Source organism: Cynocephalus volans, chromosome 2, assembly GCF_027409185.1.
Source record: "Cynocephalus volans isolate mCynVol1 chromosome 2, mCynVol1.pri, whole genome shotgun sequence".
NCBI lineage: Eukaryota > Metazoa > Chordata > Mammalia > Dermoptera > Cynocephalidae > Cynocephalus > Cynocephalus volans.
Window position 1 is genome coordinate 194773413 of NC_084461.1, and position 20352 is coordinate 194793764.

The 20352-nt window shown below is 32.5% G+C and overlaps 1 protein-coding gene across 2 annotated transcripts in view; it reads right to left on the minus strand.

Annotated features, from left to right (window-relative positions):
• Positions 1–20352, minus strand: part of TAOK3 (TAO kinase 3) — a 172014-nt gene that overhangs the window by 53054 nt on the left and 98608 nt on the right. For both annotated transcript variants that reach the window (XM_063086061.1, XM_063086060.1), the window contains 8 exons: positions 18639–18710; positions 18337–18438; positions 15535–15580; positions 14534–14630; positions 12307–12420; positions 11019–11110; positions 1270–1363; positions 154–235 (listed from right to left, as the gene is read on the minus strand). In XM_063086061.1, coding sequence (XP_062942131.1) covers positions 154–235; positions 1270–1363; positions 11019–11110; positions 12307–12420; positions 14534–14630; positions 15535–15580; positions 18337–18438; positions 18639–18710 — 699 coding nt within the window. The remainder of the gene's footprint in view (positions 1–153; positions 236–1269; positions 1364–11018; positions 11111–12306; positions 12421–14533; positions 14631–15534; positions 15581–18336; positions 18439–18638; positions 18711–20352) is intronic.

Consider the following 20352-nt stretch of genomic DNA (forward strand, 5'->3'; position numbering starts at 1 on the left):
TACTTCTATGCCTAGCTACTATCTCTGGATACATGACAAAGCAGCACATTCTAAATCACTTTGTCATGATGAGCTGCCACAGGAATAATTTACTGTATTTCACTATAACATGACTTTAAATCCCCCTCCTCAAATATAAATTATAAAAATTACCCGTAATAGTTCCACTGACGTGGGTCTTTCCTGAGGTGTTTTCTGCAAGCAGTAATCAACAAATCTCCTAAAGGAGTCTGTCCTGTGTGTGCAAACACATAAAATAAATAAATAAATAAATAAAATCAGAGTCTGTAGAGCACACAGACTACTTAAAACAATTTTCATTTAAGAGAAAATTTAGCATTTTCGGAGATTTCTTAATAAGATATTTTGGAATATCAGGAGAACTGATATTCAAGTTGATGGTATCTAAAATTAATTCTTTTGGATAATGAGTGTAAACAGTTTCAAGTCAGTCAACATATAAATATATCTTAATGTGTAAGGAAATAAGGTGAAATCATAATATATAACAGAAAATGAAAAATACTATACTATGTTTATATGTAATAGTTTTACACATATTTTTCTTTCCAAGATAACTCTCCTACTCTTAAGCCGATATTCTTAATTACCATTTATTAACTCCTGCACTACTCAAAACAAGGCAGTAAAACTTGAAACATAAGGGATGGAGAACCTAGGTATATGCTTCTGCATAAAAATACTTCCTATCTTGAAAGTTCCATTTTGTCCACTCTTCTTTCAAATTGCCCTTTTTGTATAACTCTTGTGGCCCAAACAGTTAAAAAGAGATCATAATTTTCAGCAAGGAACAATACATCTTCTGAATAGATAGTATATGATCTGTCTTAACACATTTAAATACATATATAGTAAAAAATGACAACTGGAAAAATAATGACATCAGAGAGGGCACTCCATTTCTCTCTGTGGAGAATTGGTCAGAAATGAGATAATCAATACAAACCATCATAATTTGGGAGACTAGACTAGTTAGGAAGGTAACAGGCACGTTCCTTGTAGGATATCAGTTATACACATTAAGAACACAGTGCAAGCCATGGTGATGGCATAAATCAATAAATCTATGCATGTGTGTGCGCGCACATACAGACAGTTAATGCGTGTGAGGCACCAGTGTCACTTATTAATTATAAAATACGATGAAGGAAGGAAATGCTTTCTAGGTCAGATATTTAAAATGTAATTTAATGAAAGTGTCAAATACACATGGTGATTTTTTAGAGATTTAAAACAACAGAGTCTTACCATTCATTAGACTGTAATGTTGGGGAGTCATTTTGAGCAATGTGATATAAGGCACTCATTGCATTCATGTTGAAAAGAGGAGGCTTCCGTTCCGCTGGAAGAAAAAAGAAACATGATAAAGTGGTTCTTGAAAAAAATCAGGCAGATAGAGAAATAAGGAACTATAAGCAAAGCTTTGCTGCTAAATCAATAGCTCATTACTGTCATCATGCCACATAATCCACTTATTTTAATCTCTAAGGTCGGCCCAGGATAACCATTCAGAAGAAGCTGCTGGTCATTTAATGTACACTGGCAAAGCTCCTAACAGAACCCATATCAAAAGAGTAGAAGAAAAAAAAAATTTTTTTTTCCCACATATCTTCAGAAGACTGGCTTTTTCCTGTTTTCTCACAATAGGTATGATTATCTTTGTGCATTTGTATGTTTTTATTTAAAAATATATATTCATTTAAAAAATTCAGAAAGCAAAGAAAAGTAGAATGAAGACAAGAAAGATTACTATGGAATGGAACATCTTAACATCACTCACGTAGTATGGGGGATAAGATAATTCTATTCAATAAACACCATTTGAGGGCTCATCCAGGCCAAAGAACTGCTAGGGCTGTAGGTAGCGGAGGAAATGGAAGGGAGGAGGAGAAGGATAAATAACAAATAAGGCCTGGTCCATCCCATTTGAAAGAGAAACTCAGTGAGTGTGGTATTTCTTTTTTTTTTTTTTTTTGTCTTTTTCATGACCAGCACTCAGCCAGTGAGTGCACTGGCCATTCCTATATAGGATCCGAACCCGCGGCGGGAGCGTCGCTACGCTCCCAGCGCTGCACTCTCCCAAGTGCGCCACGGGCTCGGCCCGAGTGTGGTATTTCTTAATAGAGGATTTACTCTACCCAGCCCACCCTGATCTGTTTATGGGAACTCCTATAGCTCTCCCTTGGTATACTGCTCATTCAGCTCATGCTCACCTACTGCACTTACATAAACATACAAATCTTTTCTCTTACAAGAAATCGTAAGCTCTAAGACAGCAAGATCTTATAACTTGAATACTATTACTCTTATTTATTCCCCCAGAATATGTAATAAAATGCTATTCACATATTAGGTGCTTCATTTGTTGACCAAAGGAAAGAAACAAGACTCTAGTTCTGAGTACAGTTAATTTTATGCTACTTATTAGTTTTTACAGCATAGAAGATAAGTCACTATTTCATTCTACTGTGCTTACCCTAATGGATTTTTCACACAGTCTGACTTTCTAATTCAAAATCTAATCTCTAGTTTCATTAGAGCACATTAGTTTTTAAGTACAGGTTCATTTATGAACCACTTCTAAAATGACAACTTGGGCTAAAGGTAGAAGTTATAAGGAAGACATTCGCACTCATAGAAGGAAGAATTTGTGAAAAGCCAACGTGGTTAAAAAACAAAACAAAAAACTAAGATGGACAAGGTTGAAAAGTTGTGAACATTAAGTAATCAGCAGCACTTAAGAAGAAGACAACTATACTTATTCATCTGTGGCACTTTGGAGGGTCCTATCATAGTCTTGACTAAATGATCTCTGTATCCCTGAAATGTGTCAGTCTGAGATTCTACAAATATTTTTTATTGACCTCTCAATAGGTTGCTCTATACTCACCAAATAGATACTGGTATTATAGGGTCATGAACTGTTAACAAGTGGAAATTTGAAAGTTGCAGTATGGATAAATGGATTTACATCTGTCTCAAATGCAGAAGAGAAAAAGAACTGGTTCATATTTATTTTATTTGATTTTTCAGGAGGTATACTCTAGAAAGTTTCTAGAGCTTGAACTTCTGGCAACTTAAGGTACTTAAAACCACGTGGAACTAGGAATTATTCAGGTAAGCATCAATGGCTTCCTATGGACAAAGTCAAAATCCTTAGACATAGCCCTTTGGCCTTCATTAAGACAGCTCTGGCTACCTCCAGAGCCTCATTCTGAGAAGCAACCTCTTTCCTTCTCTTCTCATGCCATCTTTGCTTCACTGAAAGAACCAAGCTGAGAGCCTTTCACACATGCTCTTTTCTCTGTCTGGACTCTTTTCTCCCTTTCATTCCCTAAACTCGATCTGGCTAATTCTTGGCAATCCTCCTGGTTTCATCTCAAACATAATTGTATTTCTGCATTAATTTCACAGATATTTATTCAGGGTGTATCGTGTATTTACAATCACTTCCTTAGGTTTCCCTGACCTCTCAGACTAGGTCTCCCATTACATTTTGTCTTTGCAAATGATTTTCTTCCTTTCTACCACATGTCAAACCGTAGTTATGTGTATAATTCTTTATTTAAAGTGTGTTCTCTTTGCTAAACTTCATGAAGGCAGGGAAAACATATATTATTGTCTATCATTGAATTCCCAGTGCTGAGAACAGTACCTGTTACATAGTAGGTAGTACCCCAAAAACTTGTTAGATAAATAAATGAAGGTAAAGCAAATTAAAGCAAAAAAGAAACTTTGTCAACAAACAATCTTTGTGTAGCAAGTAGTCACAAAAAGGACTGAGAAGAGACCAAGTCTTGGGGTTTCTGTCAGATACTATCTGATGGCTTCATTCACTATCAGAAGAACAGGGAGCCTCTCACTTACTGGCAACAGGCAAAAAATCTAAGCTGCTCAGAAGATCACTGAGTTACACAGGAGAAACAGCAGGGACAGGGGAGTAAAGAAAGAAGAAACCAAAAATTTAGACATGTTGAAAAAATAAAAACAAGAAAACTCAATTTAATAGCAATAATAAAGGCAGTAGCTCAGATTTGAAGCAGGAATGGGAAGGCCTATAAGTAGTAAGCATCTTGCCCACAAACAAGAAGATAGTGGGCCATAAGACGGTAGAATAAATAGCTCTAGTAGAGAAGCACAGGACTAAAGGTATTCCAACCACAGCATAGTTCTATAGTCTGGGAAACATTCTCTAAATACTAGCTTCAGATAGTCTCATCTATGTCCAAGACTTTTGCAAGATGCACTATATAAGTCCTATGAGCCACGGTGACAGGCTCATTGCTAAGTCAGAATGCTACAGAGCAAGTGTTGGCAAACGATGGTCCATGGGCCAAATTCTGCTAGCAGCCTGTTTCTGTAGAGCTTTATTGGAACACAGCCATGCCTGTTAATTAATATACTGTCTATGACTGCTTTCATGTTCCAATGGCAAAGTTGAGTAATTGTGACAATGTACAGCCTGCAAAGCCTAAACCACTTTTTATGTGGTCTTTTATAGAAAAACTGTCAACCCTTACTATAATAGTTTGCATAGAACTTTTACATAAGCAGCAGAATAGGAAATGCGAGTGCCTTTGAAGCCATTTGTGATATGGAATCCATATTTTCTTTAATGAAAGGAAAAAAGTAGAAGCTTAAAAAAGCTGAGCTTTTTAACTGTGTTAAAGAAAACAGTAGTAATTTCTAGTTAACTTAAAGACAATGATCAAATTTTTGTTGATGCTCCATTTCTGTTACACAAGATCAAGGTTTAGGAAGGTCAGTTCAATGAAGTTTCTGGACACCGCTCTTCTTGGCAAGGACCATGCTAAATCAGAGTGCTTAGACTGAGCTTTATTTTAATATGGTAGATCTGACTGTCCCTAGTTTTAGATAAATACTTCTGAAAAGGCAAAAGGTCTTATGAACAAATATGGCTGACAACCATAATAACTGAAGATAATGATAACTGCTACAATTTATTGAATTTCTTAGGCACATTTCATATGTTATTCATAATGCTCACAACAGCTTGACAAGATAGATATTATTTTCCAATTTCTCAATGGAAGAAACTGAGGTTCAGCTAGGCTAAATAATGAAATCAAGTCACATAGTAAGTGGTTAAATTGGGATTTCAACCCAATTCTATAAGACTCTAAAGCCTGTGTTCTTTTAATTAGGCCACAGTACCTCTTCAATAACCATGTGCATTATATGATAGATTGTACCAGTATTTCCAAAAAAAGAAGCTTCAGAAGACTAAATATAACTCCTTCCAACAGCCATCAGGGCATTCATTTATTAACAGATAAACAATGAGTAGCTAATATAAATGAAGAAAATTCCAGGCAGAGAAACTGCATAACATTTATTTACTTATTTATTTTTTCCTGGAGAATTTATTTCTGAACACAGTCAATTCCCTGACAATGCTGGTGAACCATTTGCCGGCTTCTACCATGATCATTGCTGGTGAATTAACTGTCCGTAGTTTACACAGAAGAGCATCAAAGATGAATTTCTCTTGAAATATAATCTTGAAAAAAAAAATCTGGTGACTGGACAATTTCAATGTCCAAGAGTTTCCAGAGGATTTCATGCATTTTTAACTAGTTCTTTCAATGGAAGATCAATTTAGCTAAAGTCCTGCTTTGTGATGTTACCTCAGCAATTCAATTTTTAGAGTATCTTTTAAAAATAACACTATTATAGAAGAGATAAATATAAAGAAGGTAGATGTCAGGTTATTCAGGCAGTATACACAACTTTCAGTGCAGTTTCAACATTAAAAGTACAATTAGGGCCGACCCCGTGGCTCACTTGGGAGAGTGCGGCGCGCTGGGAGCGCCGAGGCCACCGGTTCGGATCCTATATGGGGATGGCCGGTGCGCTCACTGGCTGAGTGCAGTGTGGGCGACACCAAGCCAAGGGTTGCGATCCCCTTACCGGTCACAAGAAAAAAAAAAAAGTACACTTTAAAGTATATTGTTTGTACCTGGAATATCGTTAAACTTCAAACATATAGAAAACAGGAAAATCATTGCTTAGGATAAACCTGGAACAGTTTAACTGTCTTACTTCACTTAAAAAAAAAAAAATCCTTCTTTTACATGTCCACTAACAAAATTAATGCCAGGGAAATGGAAATGTAAGGTAAAGCTGTCAAAGAAATACATGCTTGTATGGTTTATTATTTTTAAGGTAATAATTTTAAAATAATTGCTGAGAAGTTAAATGTTCCTTTGCAACAATTTTATTTTGTGAATATTTACTGAGCATGTACTATTATATTTCTCTAAATCTAAGATGTTATCGACTGTAGTAAGAGGTACCATTATTTAATATGCACTGCTATTTTATGTATAACTTAGAAAACTTGCTGCCAATTATAAGATGATGTTGCCTACAAAATATCTCCTACTTTAAAAAATTTATTTACTTATTTATTTGGGCTTTTTGGACAAATAAAAATGGTACACATTTAAGGTGTATGTGATGTTTTGATACTTGTATATATACATGTAAAATGATTACCACAATTAACATGTTCATCACCTCATATAGTTACTACTTTTTTGTTGGGAGAATATTTTAGATGTACTCTATTAGCAATTTAAACTATACAATACATTATTATTAACTGTAGTTAACATGTTGTCTCCTAGTTTTAAAGAGATGTTAAAACATAGATTAAAAATTTAGATGAAATACCTATATCCCAGGATTGTGTTGATAATGACTAATATTTAGTGAGCACATACTATGTACCAGATATATTAAAAGCATTTTAAAGCTAAATTTTTATTTAATCCAGATAATCCCATAAGGTAGGAAATCCTATTATGCAAATTTCACAGAGAGTTAAAATAAATTGACCAAAGTCATACAACTAAGAAATGGCAGAATTGGAATTAGAACTCAAGTTTATCTGACTGCAAAGTCTAAGTTCTTTAGCATAATTCCATACTATCACCTATTGATTTGAAGGAATAGCTGTTGTGGAGGATAAGAAAACAAATTAGAAGCTCCCGCCGCGGGTTCGGATCCTATATAGGACTGGCCGGTGCACTCACTGGCTGAGTGCCGGTCACAGAAAAGACAAAGAAAACAATTTAGGAGAAGGCTATTTTGTTCTTTAATTCAGTAAATCATTTTATTAAAGGCAAAAAAATTAAGCTGATATAGAGGGCATGTTGTTATGTATATTTCAATGGATTTTTACAAGAAGATAAAATCAGAAAGTAAGCACATACCAGGGACTGTCTCAAGAGAGGAAGTACTAAGATATCTCTTGGGATCTATACCTATTTTGCTCAGGACAACTGCTGTTTGAAACTTTAGTCATTACTACATCTACACAGTGCAAAAACTGATGTGATGATCATCTTGAATCATAAAGGGGTATATGGTGTTTGTTCCATTTATGAAGGTTAAAAAGGGTAGAATCTATTATATTTCAAAATGATTTTGTTAAGAAAAAAATTGTCAAAACCATGGGTGGGCACTAATTAGTTGTAAGGTTCAACTCAGGTGGTATACCCTCTTAAAGTGTCATAACTGAGGAGTTGCTACTATGGTCTCAGTGTTATGAGTAAAATTTTGGTTCATTTTCATTTCCTAAAACATAAATTACAAAAATAGAAATAATCCTATGTATAAATGCAATGAACTGTTATTGAACATTTGCTATGTGCCAGGTACTATTTTAAACTTTAAACACTTTACTTATGTTATTTTATTTAAGCCTGAGAATACCTATGACATATGCGTTATTTTCACTTAGATCAGAAAACTGAGCATTATGGAAGTTAAGAAAATGGTCCAAGATCACATAGCCATAATCAACATGTTGCAAAGCTCCAGGAGGTATCATTTGCATCCCAGACTACGTGGATGCCTGAGTGCACATGGTAGTCCTGCCAGCTAAGTGTTGGTAAGGCCAAGATTCAAACCCAGGGTATTTCATTCTAAAACTTATTCTATAATGCTAACTCTATGCTATACACAGAGTAGCTTTTCTCCCAAAGGAATGTATATTTATTTCTAATTTTAAAAAAGTAAAATTATTAGATATTTCAAATATATAAAAATTTGTAGAATAAATACCTCCCACTTAGATTTATCATTATTTTGTCATATTTGCTTCAGGTCTTTTTTATTCTAAAAAAATAAATATATATAACTCTATTCCCCTTCCTTTTTCCAGATACTGTTTTATTACATTGATAAAAACATTTATCAATGTAATAAATGTAATAAAAACCCTTATCAATGTAATAAATGCAAAATGTTTTTAACTTGCATTTCCCTGATTACTAATGAGGCTATCTTCTGACGTTTGTTGTTCATTTAGGTTTTTCTCTTCAGTGAATTGTTTGATCATATTCTTTACCCATTTTTCTACTGGTTGTTTGGCTTTCTCTTTTTGATAAAGAAACTGCAAGAGTTCTTCATAAATTCTAGACCAATACTCTGTTGGTTAGATATGTTTCAACTACCTTCTGGTCCGTGGCTTGTCTTTTAATTTTTTTTTTTTTGATGGGGGGGGGCTGGATGGCATGTCTTTTAATTTTTGTATTTTACATACCTTTATATCTTAAAGTAGTAAAAGTTATATTTGTCATTATGTTTTAGAAATATTTAGAAAAATTCTTCCCTATACTCATAAAGGTATTCTTGAGTAAAAATAATAATACTTACATATTATTTATTATATTCCAGGATTGATTATACACATCTGTGGGGTACAGTGTTGAATATCAATACCTGTATGCAATATGTGATGCTCAAATCAGGATAATTAGTATATTCAACATTATACAATGTAATCATTTCAGCCTATGTTTTAAATGCTTTATATATATTATTTCATTAATTTTTATAACAACCCCATGAAGTAGGTACTATTATCATCTTTATCTTACAGATGAGGAAATTGAGGCATGGGGACTTCTCCTAAATATTTAAAAATTTTACTTTTTACTTTCAGGTACTTAACCAATCTGGAATTTATTTTTGTGTATGGCATAGCTAGCAATCTAATTTTAGTTTTTAATCATATAATTAACAAACTATCTCGGTATTATTTATCAAATGAGCCATCCTTTCCCCATTGATCTGTAATGCCTTTTCTGTCTTATACTAAAATATGACACATATATGAGTCTGCTTCTAGGCTTTCCAATCTGTTCTACTGGATACTAGTCTTCTCCTGCACCAATACCATACTAATTTAATTATTATGATATGGATTTTGGAACAATAATTCTTCTGTTCAAATTCTATTTTTTCAAAATGTTTTGGCTAGTTTTGGCCCTATGAGTTTTAGGATTATCTTGGCAAGTTCTACATAGTATCACTGGAAGTTCATCATAAGTCTTTTTTTAAAGTATGCAAACATTTTTGCTAAGTACCCCTCCCAAATCAGTGTGATAAATTTGATCAATTTGCATTGCAGCGAAAAAAAAAAAACAGCACAATATTAGAAATTTAAAAAGATATCTATAGCTTCAATATCCATCGATACAGAGCCAGTAAGATAAATGATGGTATACCCATATAATGGAATAATATGAGGCCATTAAAACAATGAAAAAGATGTCTAAATTAGTAATATAAAACAGATCCTGAAGATATTGTTAAGAAAAAAATCAAAGCACAGAATCACTTGTATATGTTAACTTGGGTATGAAAAGGAACATAAAAAGTGTAATTTCATAAAGAAACTCTGGAAGGATACATAAGAATAACAGTGGTTCCATATGTGTGTTGGTAGAGGGGTGTAGGAATTGGGTAGATAGGACCATGAGTGGAAGAAGACCTTTCACTATATGCATTTTATACTTTTCTGATTTACAGACCATGTGAATCTCTTACCTAATTGAAAAAAATTAAGTAAATATTCTAATTTTCCTCTGCAATTTTTTAAAAAAATCAATGTCTCTTTAAAGTAAAAACACCAGAAAAATTATGCATCCTACTCTACGTTTTTGTGTTGGAAGGGGTCAATGCGCATTGGAAATGTAATACCAAGTATCTCAAGTGTTTTCTGAAGGCCAAAAATTTTAGGAAAAGAGGAAATCATAGTTTGAGATTCAAACTGGAATTCAGAAATTCTTACAGGATCAATTTGCAGATCAGGATAGAGAAAATGAAACAAAATTAAAATCTAAATTTAAAATTAGACAAAAAATTTTTTTACAACTGATTTTTGAAAAGTTTAACATTGTTGATTTAAAGTTTAAACAAAAATCTAAATACAGTGTTATGCTGGAGCCAGCTCATACTGGCTTTGGAAGGCCAATTGTGCACATCTTTCTCCAATTCCATATTTAGTGAAGAGCACTGGTAGCTTAAAACTGGCTATAGTGGGGAGTAATTACACTATGGAAAGCAGCAAATGCTACAAATCAGGGCTCCCTCCCTCCAAGAGATTCATTTGTTAAATTTACCAATACACCACTGAATAGAGGTAACCAGAGATTCTGAGGTATTACAGACAAGTTTAGATAACTGAAGCAATATTTGGGGAATGACTTTATGGCTGGGGTATCTTCTAATACAACATTTTCTGTGAGGTTGTGCTTTATGTGGATCAAATACAATTTTAGAGTCATATCATTGATAAGCCTTTTATTACTGTCTCAGATTTCCCAAATATAAGTTGGAGTAGAAATTAAGGTAATGCATATTACTATGAAGATAGGACAGATATTATCACTTGTAGTATGGAAAATAGATATTTTCCAAATATTAGTATTTACTGTCTTGAATTTCCATGTTTGTTAACAGCCATATCTGCTCAAACTCCTTTAATTAAATTAATAACACAAAAATGTAGCAGAGAGAGCAATCTTCTGTGTTACACAAGAGCATAGAAAAATACATAATATATTTGCATTGCTTAGTATACATATAGCAATAACTTATTAACAATAACTGGAGGAATTAATTGACAATCATAATAAGGAATGATTCTCAAAAATACAATGAAAACAAATACTTCTACTCACCCAATTCAATACAGGTGATCCCAAGGGACCAGATATCAACTTTCCCATCATACTGTCCTTCATCCATAGCTAAAATCACCTCTGGAGCCATCCTACCAAACATAAGGTATAAAGCTCAAGTTGTAAATTAAAACAATATTCTCCTAATAAAGTGATTAAATGAAATAGCTGTTCTTAAGGGTATTATAAAATATTATCTGATAAAGATATTATTTCCTTACACAAATGATTTTGAAAAACACTATTGAAATATAAACATACCTGGTGATTTACATAAAATAATACATTATTTTCAGTAAATCCTGGTTTCACCTCTTACTATCAGTTTGATTTTGTAAGTTACTTAACCTATCTATATATCAGTTTCCTCATCTTAAAATGGAGAGAATTCTAGCAGCTACCTCACAGAGGTTTGTAAAGAATTAGTATGTATGAAACACTTAAATAAATTAAACAACATGAAAAATACTTCCTGGAACTATATAGAGCAATATAATTGGCTATTCCAAAGATACCACAACTTATATAAAAAAAACCCCTAGGTTATGGTAATAGAAGTCACTTCACTTGTTTGTCCACAGTGCATTTTCATTTAGGAGGGCAGGGGCCATATCAGTTTAATACACTTTGAACAGAACTATGTTCTGTTCAAAGTTGCTTAGTAAATGCTATTTGACAATGATGGGAAAAATTCAAATAGCAGCTGATTTTTTCAGTAGGTAAGTAATTTTCCAGGTATATAAATCATTCTCCAAAGGTATAATAAAATTACAAAATATCTATGAAAGGAAGGCAAGGAATCTGGAACAGAATAGGGTGAAAGACTTTAAGTCAGAACGACAAACTAGGTGAAGTATCAGAGAACTCAACAAAGACAAGAACTTAGATTTCTTTCACGAAAAGGTAACATTTATGCTTGCTGACTAGGCAGAGAAGGCTGAGAAGCTGCCTTGTCCTTACTTGGAGACTGCCTCAGAGGAAAAGCTCAAAAGAAACCTCAAATGAAATGTAAAACCTGAGCTTGGCCAGTGAGTTGATAATCCTCCTTAGTTTACGCACAGTGACATCAACCTTATTTAAACAAATTAAAGTCATTCTAAGTTTTATACTAAATCAGAGTCTCTTTTTGTTGCTAGTGAGTTTTCTATCCTTCTCAAATGAAATCTCATTTGGAGGCTTATCTGTAAGACATTGTCAAAAACCAAACCAAACCAAACCGATGCCATGAGTCTATCTTATTCATGCATGCATATTTTAAAACTATGTCATATTTTCTAATTCTACATACCAGTAAGGTGTGCCCACGAAGGAGTTGGCAGGAGAAGCCATTGAGGCAGATCCAAAATCAGCTAGTTTCACCTGACCTGGCTCTGTGAGAAGAATATTTCCTGCTTTAATATCTCTATAGGAAAAAATAAAAGGATTAGTAAATTTCTTTTTAATTTTGATTATGGGATAGGTCAGAGCATGCAATTAATAAGGCATAAAGTTTATTTAAAAAACCTTTCTTAGATAGCCAGAAGGGGATTTAGCAATTATTGCATGTTGTTAGGGGGCCCAGATTCCTGGGTGTACTTACAGGTAGGTCTTAGTAATTACTTAAAGGTAGAGCTTTCTTCAGAGGAAGGGAATACGATGAGAAAAAAAGGCAGACATGGCAGACAAGGAAACCTATTCAGCTGCTATGCTTACAAAAGCATATTCTTAAATGCTAAATCCAGTCACCAGCAATATTCCTTGTGCTGAGAAAACTGATGCCATTTGAAACTGCCTTTTTAATTTTCTTTTCCAAATTATGTGATATTTTTGAAGCCTAAACAAACCTGCAATGACACTGTATTTACTACCTACCAATGAACCTCAACTACACACATACCTTTTCTTTCTTGCCTGTGACCCTTTCTCTCTGCCTTTAATTGTAACTGCAACTCTAAGGCATTTGAGGGTACATGTTATATAGAAGGTGTTATTTTAAAAATAACACTGTACAGTAAAAAGAAGACCCTGAAAGATCAAAACAAACAAGGATTAGGGGTTAGAAAATTGCATTTCTATTGCATTACTACAAAGAGCTGCAAGTGGTTACTACTAAAGCTATTGATGTTTTATGCAGCAAAAATTTTTAAAATATGACTTAAAATTTTCATTCTTCAGTATGATAATTTAGAATGGGAAGATGTGGATGTGCTTCCTTATTCTTTTAAAAAAAGGCATGAGGTGTAATGAGTACTAGAAACTAAGAATTGTAAGTTGATGGGCAGTGGAAAGATAAAGCAGAGAGGATGAGGAAAACTTAAGTCAAGTTGAGAATGATAAGGTTCAAATGCTTCCAAAACAACTTTTATAAAAACTTCCCTTGAAAATTCAGTTTCCTTCCTCATGATGACATTAGGCATTGGCAGAGAGAACTAAAAAAAAAAGCATTATTTATTCTCTTTACAACAGAAAAATATCTTTTATTTCTTATCTTCAATTAGAAGAATAAACTGCCTTCTAAATCAAAATAATAAAAATCTGAGACATGGTATTTATTTTTAAATTTAAAGAACATTATTTAAAAGGTTTTCGGTCTTTTCAACTTCTTCTACATACTAAAGAAGATAAAGTATAATACAGACTAAAACATTAAGTTGCTGTGCAGATTAAAGTAATAAAGTCACACACAAAAAACTGAACTGTAGCTTTAAATAAGAGCAGGCAAAATCAAAAGCAAGTTGGCATTCAGCAATAACACCTTGGTACCAAAGAGAAACATTTAACAAAAAAGTCAAATCCATAGACATTATGGTAAATTTATTTAACCAATATTTATTAGATATGGTTAGGTTCATTCTTCATCCTTATGAATAAGGGAAATTTTTGGTCTGCCTATTTTGAGAAAGTTCTGCTTTTGTAGTACCAGTAACTAACAACAGCTGCTCTGGGGTGATTAAAACAGGAGCCAAAGGGAAACCTATGACCTAACAGTTTCACTTCTTTCTAATAAATGTCAAATGTTTTCTTTTGTTTGTGAGCCCTCTCAGATTCTTTATACCTATCTATGTTCCACTACTTTCCCCACCATTCATTAAAGTAACTATGCTAGAAGTTCTTTACTCAGAGAAGGAAAGATGGGTAACTTCATTTTTCTTTAGGACAAGTTAGCGGAGGGAGGTAGTTTGGAGAGAAGAGAGTAGGGTTGTGGTAGAGAAGATATAAAGTAGAAAAAAACCCTGGATGAGGAGTCAGGACATTTGAGTTTCAGTTCTTACCCTGTTACTTAAATGCTGTAAAACTATAGGGAAGTTATTTAAATCTTTCTGAGCCCCCATCTCTTCATCTGCCAAAATAAAGATAATACCTTACTAAGAATCTATATGAAATATAAACATGCAAAATATTTTACATAGGAAAGGGAGAAGAACTCAGCTAAGAAATAAATATATGCAAGGAAGGTTAATTTTCTTTTCTTTTCTTCTTGACAAACTAAATAGTCCTGTAAGTGAAATGAAAATGTAACTGGTCTCTAATCTTACCTATGAATCAATGCATGAGAATGTAGGTAGGCTAGCCCCTGCAAGGCACCATCAGTAATGGCAGCAATCTCCACTTCCTGAAGTGGTTTCTTATGAACTGAAGAAGTGGGGAAAAAAGTCAGGAGTAGATGATCAGTTTCATTCTTCTTTCTTTTATTTTAATACAGCTATACCAGACTGAATTATATACAGCTGAATTATATACCAGACTGAAATGACAATTTGGGAACACATTCACCTACACACACAGGATTTATATTTTTCTATAGAATAGTAATAAGTGATCAGATAACATGAAACCCAAGTGTATAAAAACAAACCAATCCTTCAAAACAAAATTAAACAAAGCCTGATATTCATTAAATGATGCATTGTTAATTTATTGGTCAGTTGCAAGTCAAAGCAACACTGATTCCAATTGGCCAGGCCCAAATTTACCACTTCCCTCTGACATTTTAAATGCCTGCAGTGTTCTAGGTTACATTATTCTCCTCATTCACAAAGCCATCTATAATTACCTCTTCTAACTATAGGTTTTCATTATTTGTGAAAGCAGCTAATAAGCAGTTTCTATTCAGAGATCAAGGATGATATGACTTTTTTTAATGTAAATTTTTAACAAAGCCTCTGGTTATAATAGCATTATATGGGTCAGTCAAGATATTTGAAAGGGTTAAGTATCAATAATTTGACACTTTCTACCTCTCTTTCATACATAAACATGAATTTGATGTTTTTGGCTATAAATACATCATGTTAGCCAAAGATTTTAGTAGAACCTGCTCTGGATGGCCCATGAACTAAAACAGCTGGAAGGCTGCTAACATCATTCAGACACTTTTAGTGACAATGCAGAGATAAAGTTTGCTTAGTTTATCCATACAACCTTTAAGTCCAAATCATTATCAAATTTGATTGCCCAAAATGCACTTTAATATTGCAGTAGATAACATTTTTACCAAGGTAAAACAGAAAAGAGGGTATAGCGCTTTTATTCTTACCTTCTAACAAATCAGAGGCTGAGCCTAAGCAATATTCCATCACCAACTGTAACAGATTAAAATAATAATCAGAACAATGAAGGTCAATAAGAAACTGCTGAAACCAACCAACCAAACAAGGAACTAAGGATACTAGGAGAATAAATATTCTGAACTGACTGGACCTGGACTGAATTTTGGTAATGTGGCACTAATTGGCTTTTATAATTTTCGTCATCTCAGTTTTTGTTCTTTCTTCCTTGGAAATGGCCTAAAGACTATAAGGGGACTGGATATGGAAATATTTACTGCGAATGGTCAAGCTAAGATTGTCATTTTATTTATTTACTAATTCCCACACTACCTTTTATCAAAAAGGATTTAAAGGTGGCTATGTTATCCCGTAAATTAAATTTTGTAACGTAGAAGGTGGCAAATACATGAGCCAATAAAATCTATACTGGGAAACACTAGTTAAGTAAAATAAACCAGTAAGTAGTAAATTCTTTATTTTCAAATTTTAAAAAGTTCTAAATAAGAAATATATATGGTTTAGAACTCAATCCAAAGATATAGACTGCTATGTATCATTACATTAGTTCACATCCCTGAGAGATATGGGATATTTAAATGTATATCTTAAAATATTTCTAGAATAATTTTATTAAAATACTATTGCTACTTATTGGGATTGCAATTTTGGGAGGTTCTCTAAAAACAAAAAATGAGAAAACTCTTTCTTTACTCTCAGTATAGATTTATTTTTAGGTATTCCAGACTACTGATTTGTAGTGAAGGTAAAAACTATCAGTGTTCAGTGACCAATCTCCACACATATACATACATACAAGCACCTACACGTCTACAATTGTTATTCTAAAAACAAAAGTACATTCTCATTATGAAATAGAAATTTCCTAAGATCTATTATACAAAACCAATATCAACATATTGGTTCCTTTCATTTAAAAAAAAATAATGTGGAAACATATTTATATATACCGTACCCTGCACTACGGGAATAATTTAGAATATGAGAAATTTAGAAGTTTAAAGTTTATAAACTTTATTATAGTTTTATTGTTATATACGATATAATTAATGTATTATATATGATACAAATATAATATAAAATATATAATATCAATTATATATTAGACTATAAACACACATTTATATTATATGGAATATAATTATAATATTAGAATATAATAATGATCTAATATAATTAAAATATAACAACAATATATATTATAGAATATAGAATACCTTCATGTACCTTGCATTACTGGAATAATTTAGAACAATATGAGAAGTTTAAAAATTTTAAATTTAGACACTTTATTATAATTTTCTGCTTGACACTAAAAATAGATTCAGAAACATTTATTTCTTTTTGCAAAATGAAAGATTCCACATAAGTAAATATTATAAAGAATATTAGCCTTTTATGTGCCCTACATTTTTCCTTTAATCAACTTTGATGGAAACATTTCTAAACTGTATCATATAATTTTCTAATTTTTAAAATTGAGTAACTGAATATGCATATATAACTTCCTTAAACCGAGTATATAGAATATGAATATAAAACTTTAAAACTGAATGAAATGAATATGTTTATAGTTGTATTTATATTTTTTAAATTACATGTTAAGAAATTCAGCATGTTTGTCACAAATATTCTTTTCTCTGTTATTCCATAACACAAGGGCACCTGAGCTGGCTGTTAAACAACTCTAGTAGCTCTGCTTTTAAATTGTTATGCTTTCTCGCTTACTTGACTTCTTTCTTTTGGTCATATTATTCTTGTGCCTGTTTTTGCACGCCTTTAGCAGCTCAGTTCTTAAGAGCTCCTTCTTTGTTATTCTATCAATTTTAGACAGAAACCAGGTAACAAAGCTTATTAGCACTCTATGTAATCTAAGAGCAAACAGGATTCAACTAAGAGCTTGGAGGATTTTCTGAAGACTTGAAAAAAATGAGATTTAGCACCTGGATTTTGTAACATTTATTCTAGCTGCTCAAAATCCCTTTCTTGATTTCTTCAAAATAGCTGAGAATGCCAGAGAAATTCTAGATACTAGGATGCTCCTCTGATTAATTTCTTCCATTCAGAATAGAATCAATGGCTCTAAATATTTTATGAGTTGCTTGAACAGATATGTTTATGTTTAAGTATATTGTTTGATAGTCTGTTTGGGAACAAAACTTCCTTTCCCTAGTTAGAGATCACATACAGGAAAGGACCTGGTATATGGTAAGCACTCAATAAATGATGGTTAAACTGAACTTTAAATTGGAATGTGCAATTTGATAAAGTATAAAGTATAACATTTTCATGTTCTAAATGGTGCCTTATGTCCCAACCTAAAAAAGAAACACAATCATGTAAAAATATACTAAGAAGACAGTGTAGAATAAAGAACTGTTTCATTTTAATCATATGGTAGGTGATAATACAAAGCAAAATTACCAATTTTGGGGAAATTGGACTGGGGGATGGGAAATGGCAAAGATAAAAATTCTAGGATCAGAATAAAAGGCTCTGCCTTTTACTTTTACAAATAAATGATTATAAAATGATGTTAACTTTTCACCATCTCTTTGTTGAGTGTTTATAGAATAGAATTTCCGATAGGGTAGATAAATATAATCTTATGGAATGTATACCACAAGATGCACTGAGGTACTAACAAATGTTATATTCTGACAACAAAAGTCAAACGGGACTGATAATTCTACAGATCAAATAGATAAAGAAAAAGGAAAGGTATTTAATGGAAAAAAAGAAAGGTAACAAGAGTTTTGACTTCTACTTACCCAAGCAGTGTGCTCTTTTAAGTAACAACCTTTGTACTCAATGGTATTAGGATGCCTCAATTGTCGTAAAAATTTAACTTCCTTTAGAATATCTTGCCATTGCTATTAAAGTCAGAAAGGAAATGTTTTAATTTTTAAACCAAAAATGGTATTTTATTATCAAGTATACATATAATAATATTCTTTTTATTATTTTAAATGGACATAAAGCAAATGTTTAATAAATGAAGAAGCTATTTAAACTTGTGTCATTTCTAACTTGCTTGTGTCAGTGTGTAGGCATACAACTGTCTTTATCTTACCTCATGTGTCTGCTTCCCACTATAGGACATTTTCTTAATTGCCACCACCTCATTGGTGTGAGCATTTGTGGCCTGTATTAAGAGGGTGGAAGAAAAATAAAAAGAATTAATGATGTCTCAGACACTTAAACTTAAATATTTGACTACAGACTTTTAAAATAATATTCTCACACTTCAGTATCACAGTTTAAAGATGCTCCAATTTTTGATAAGCTAGATAGACATTTCCACTCCCATTTTAAGATAAAGCTTGTCTTTATCCCTTTCTTTTTTCTTTTTTTCTGGCGGCTGTTGGGTATAGCAGTTGAACCCTGGACATTGGTGTCATCAGTGCCACATTCTAACCAACTGAGCTAACCAGCCATCTTTATCGCTATCTGAATATATGCAAAGATTGTAATACAAAAAAGGATTTAGGGTTTAAGAAATATGTCCTCTCAAACAAAAAAATGTCATGTTTCTAAAGTATCTATATTGGCTTTACCTTGTAGAATGTCTGCCAATGGAGAATCGGTTTAATAAATATGATATGGTCATATAAAATAATAATCTTTAAAAAGAATGAGGTTATCTATATGTTAAGTAGTAATATGGAAATATGTCAAAAAATACCATGACAAAAACATGTTGAAGAGTATGATTCTATTTTTGTAAATGTGTGTATATGTGTAGGAAAAATTATAAAATAATTTATACCAGAATATACATCAGTGATAATCCTTGGAGAAGTGCTATCTGATAGAACTTTCTGTGATGACCAAATTGTTATTTACTAGTATCGTCTGATAGAATAACATGTGAAATATGGCTAGTGCGACTGAGGAAATAAATATTAAATTTTATTTAATTTTAACTATCTTAAATTTAAATAGTTACATGTACCTATTGGTTACTGTATTTAACAGTGCAGCAGAAGGTAAGATCAATCCTAACAGAAACTTTCATTTTATAAGAATGTATTACATAAATACAGTCTTTCTATGTATGTATATGTTTGTGTATGTACTTTCATCTGTAAAGGTTGCCTTGTCTCATAATTATCTCAACTTGTCTTCTCCATAAGTATAACAGTTCATTGAAAGTATACATGAACCATAAATAACTCAAGTAATAGTCTTTTCCTCTTAATTTGCTTAAGAGATTTAAAACTAACTACTTTTCTAAAGAATGAAATTCTACCAATTGCAGCAACATGAATGAGCTTAGAGAAAACTATGTTAAGTGTAATAAGCCAGGCAAAGAGAACCACGTTCTGACTCATATGTGGTAGCTAAAAAAAAGAGAACAAAACACAAGTAACCAATCAATCAAACAAAAATAAATAAATAATAATAAATTGAACTGTTAAAGAGAGAGAGAAGAAATATGGTTACTAGAGGCAGGAAAGGGGAGGGGAAACAAGGGATAGTGAAAGGCTGACTAATGGACAGAAAAGTACAGCAAAATAGAAAAAATAAGCCCAATTGGTATACAGTCGACCCAGAAATCTACAATCAATAATGTTTTATTGCATGTAACCAAACGACTAGAAGAGAGATCAAATGTGCACATCACAAATAATTAGGTTTTGCAATAATGAATATGCTAACTACCCTGAATAGATTAACACACATTGTATACATGCACTGAAATGCAACTCTGGACCCCATAAATATGTATAACCAATGTTTCAATAAAAAATTAAATAAAAAATAAAACTAGTTTTCTTAAAATT